The following is a 3,291-nucleotide window of genomic DNA, read 5'->3' as shown; positions in this document are numbered from 1 at the left end:
AGTGTACGTGTTTACACATTCACCGCCCTGGAAGGGAACCTCTCTTACCCAAGACGCTCAGGCTCTCTGTCTGGAAAACCTTCTGCAGCGGGGGAAAGTAAATGACCAGTAACTGCCCCATGATAGACCCAAGGACGGCGTAGCAGAACATCTTGTTACTGCACAGTCCGATCTCAAACACCGACTTGGCCTGTAAAATAAACCGCTCGTTACACTGCGCAGGTAATCTCAGTTATCCAGACAAGACAGAAATTCCTAACCACGATTTCTTCTCATCCAGACTTCCAGAAAGATGTCAGAAGTTATGGTTGACCTTTTAGATACCCCAGAACAAGTTCTTGAAGAGGCTAATTGCATCTTCTCCCTGGTAAACAGAAACAAACCCGGTGTCCACAGGCAACGGCTCGATCCTGAGCCCACGCTGCTGCACGGACGGTGCACCAGAGGGTGACTCTACCCCAGCCAGCAGCGTTCTCCTTGACCCCGACGACTCACCAGAGAGCAGACCGCGCAGTACAGGCAGGGTCGTACAGCAGCAACGCGCTGTTCTCTAACCAGCCCCACGTTTCAGACTTGTCTCCTTACACCAGGAGCGCAGGCAGAAAGAACGGTTTCAGACATTTTCCCTGGATTAGGGGTTTAGGGTTATGAAATAAAAAAGTTAAGGCCTTCAAGAAGTTTCAGGTCGCAGCAAGAGTGCTGAGCCGACAGAACCGTCAGGAGAAACACCTCGCCAAGAGCACCCGGCCATACGAGGAGCATGGGACTGCAGCCGTCCGTACAGAGCGCCTTGCCTCTGCCCGGACAGGAGCGCTGCTGCCAGCTCTGCCTCCCGTCAGCACGCCGAGGAAACTACTGCCCCTGTAACGGGAGACACCCTGCCTGGGGAACCAGTGACGCGCGGGGGCTCGACAGCAGGCGTGATGCTCATCTGCAGCAAAACCTCTGAAACAAACACAGCCAGATCCTCCCTCAAGGAAAATTCTGCTTGTTGGGTGAATTCTGGGCCAACGGGCAGGACTCGTCCCTTACCTGAGATCTGGAACTCAAAGCGTTGAACATATCAAAAAACACAAAACAGGTGAACGTCATGGTTGTATCTCGAGGCGTTATGACGTTGTCTCTCAGCTGCCGACAGAAGAAAACGGACTGGCTTTAGCAGGCGTTAACCCTCCACAACTGAGCAGAGCTGCTACAAAGCTAATCCAGCTGGTTCTGCACAACCAACTGCTTTCCCCAGGCCGATTCCATAAACCGCGCGGCAAGAACGACGCTCCTGTGACTCGCAACAATTTGCAATTCCAGGCTGTGAGGAAATGACGCCTCTTGGCAAACATCCACGCAAGCACGTGGAATGCCAAGAGTTCTACAACGCGCTACCGAAACGTCAACCGAGACCTTCCTCTAGTGGGAACAGACAGTCAGAGGGCTGAGAAAGAACAGGCTGGCCAGAAGGTCGGTACAATCACCTTCATGGGCCAAGGTCTCCCAGTTAGCCCGGGGACCTGGGCAAGTCTGTGTTAAAATAGAGACGGGGAATAAAAATGTATTCTTCACCTCAACAGCTACTTCAGACATCCTCCTCCCTAACCTGCCTGCTGAATCGATTACTAGATAAGCACCGACAAAACCTGCCGCTAAGCTGACAGAAGGTCTGAATTCCGGCCGCTGCTGTAAGAAGGGCTTCCTTCTTTCGCTCGAGATTGTTCCTGCCTTCGGTTTTGCTCTTCTGTCGTACCTCTCTCCAGAAGACGAACAGTGTTCCGCACACGATAATGATGGATGAAACCAGGATTTTCACGATCAGGTTTTTGGTCAGAATGCTGTCCTTCAGGTTTCTTGGAGGCTTCTGAATAACATCTTTATCCACAGGCTCCACCCCAAGACTTAGAAATAAAAGAACATCTTAGAATTTTATCATCATAAAAATAATTCACTGCCTCTAACCTAAGGACCAGATTTTCTGAGTCAAAAGAAAGATTTTGATCTTCTCTCTACAGCCCAGGAATCATCTGGTGCAAAGAGACACGTGGTGGTGGCACTTCCAGGAACCGAGGTAGCTGTGTTAGCAGCAGGCGATAATCTCGCACTGCAGCCCGAGCGGCTGTGACCGCTTGGCATCGGACACACGGAAACCAGCAGGAGCTGGCTGGAAAGGGAGCGGCAGTACTGGCTGCTAGGGAATTTCTGACAGCTCCTTCCCTCCCTTCCCTTCCCTTCCCCTCCCCTCCCTCCGGCACCAGGGGCAGCAAAGAGCGTCACCAGCAGAGCCCAGAGGGAAGGCAGAATCCTGCACGCAGGTTTCATCAGGGTATCGGTGGATCTCTAGGTATCCACGCTGCCCCCCATGATTACCGTTAGACACTGAAGCAAACACCGAACTACACCGCGAACGCTGTCATTCCAACGAGCTCACTGTTTCAGAGACATTTCGCTGAAATCTAACACCTCAAAGTTTTCTTCGTGAACAACCACTTTCTGTACCGGAATAAAAGGACTCCAGACCTCTAGCAGAATTTAAAGTATGGGCTTACCTTTGGGCTGGAGGCCCATCCATTATGATATTGATCCATAAGATCTGCATGGCATTGAGAGGGTTAGGGAAGTTCATTAACGTAGCCAGGGAGATTAAAGTCAGCGCTGCTATACTCCTGTTGAGAGAATCCAGTTTTACAGCTGTCAGCACGGAACGCTTCTGCAGATCTACTGACAAGCGCTTTGTAACTCACACTTCAGCCGTGTAAGAGCAGATGCATATGGTGACGGTGTGAATCATGACGTGTGAGCCTAACCTCAGAGCTCGGGCACGAACCCCTTCGCAACACTCAGCCTACCATACCAAGCAGCGTTGTTTGGGCAATAAAAAGAAAGCAAATTTGCATCTTAAAAACCTCACCAGTCTAAGACAAGGCAAGGTATTATCCAAGCTCCCTGAAAACACCTACCCCTCCCCATAACCAGCAAGAAAAGACGAGCGGACACAAGACTGAGACCAGACGAGCTGGCTGCAGGCGGGCTACCAGGAACCTCTCTGAACAGGCATGCTCCGGCCGCGGTTCCACAACCGCCCAGGAGAGAGCAAGGCTCCCAGCAGTCCCACATTCGGCACCGTGCTGAAGCCGACTGTGCTCTCCCTGCAAAGAGCGACAGGAAGGAGGGTAACCCTCCGGTAACCCCCCGAGGCTGCCGCTCCCGCAGGGACCAGGTGAGCACACTGCCCTGGAGTACCTGTGCGTGCCTGGTTCTTTCCCAGCAGCAGATTCTAGTCCTCTACCAGCACAGGACACCAGT

At 52.2% G+C, this 3,291-nt stretch overlaps 1 protein-coding gene across 1 annotated transcript in view; it reads right to left on the bottom strand.

The window, feature by feature from the left end:
• Positions 1-3,291, bottom strand: part of LOC104495405 (calcium-transporting ATPase type 2C member 1-like) — a gene marked incomplete at its 5' end in the record, with an annotated part of 17,016 nt that overhangs the window by 4,203 nt on the left and 9,522 nt on the right. The window contains 4 exons of the mRNA XM_010138369.1: positions 49-190; positions 1,033-1,128; positions 1,739-1,886; positions 2,535-2,651. Of these exons, the coding sequence (XP_010136671.1) occupies positions 49-190; positions 1,033-1,128; positions 1,739-1,886; positions 2,535-2,651 (503 nt within the window). The remainder of the gene's footprint in view (positions 1-48; positions 191-1,032; positions 1,129-1,738; positions 1,887-2,534; positions 2,652-3,291) is intronic.

Source organism: Buceros rhinoceros, unplaced genomic scaffold (genome assembly GCF_000710305.1).
Source record: "Buceros rhinoceros silvestris isolate BGI_N320 unplaced genomic scaffold, ASM71030v1 scaffold7966, whole genome shotgun sequence".
Classification (NCBI taxonomy): Eukaryota; Metazoa; Chordata; class Aves; order Bucerotiformes; family Bucerotidae; genus Buceros; species Buceros rhinoceros.
The sequence above is the reverse complement of the archived record's forward strand: the minus strand, read 5'-3'. Positions and strand labels throughout refer to the sequence as shown.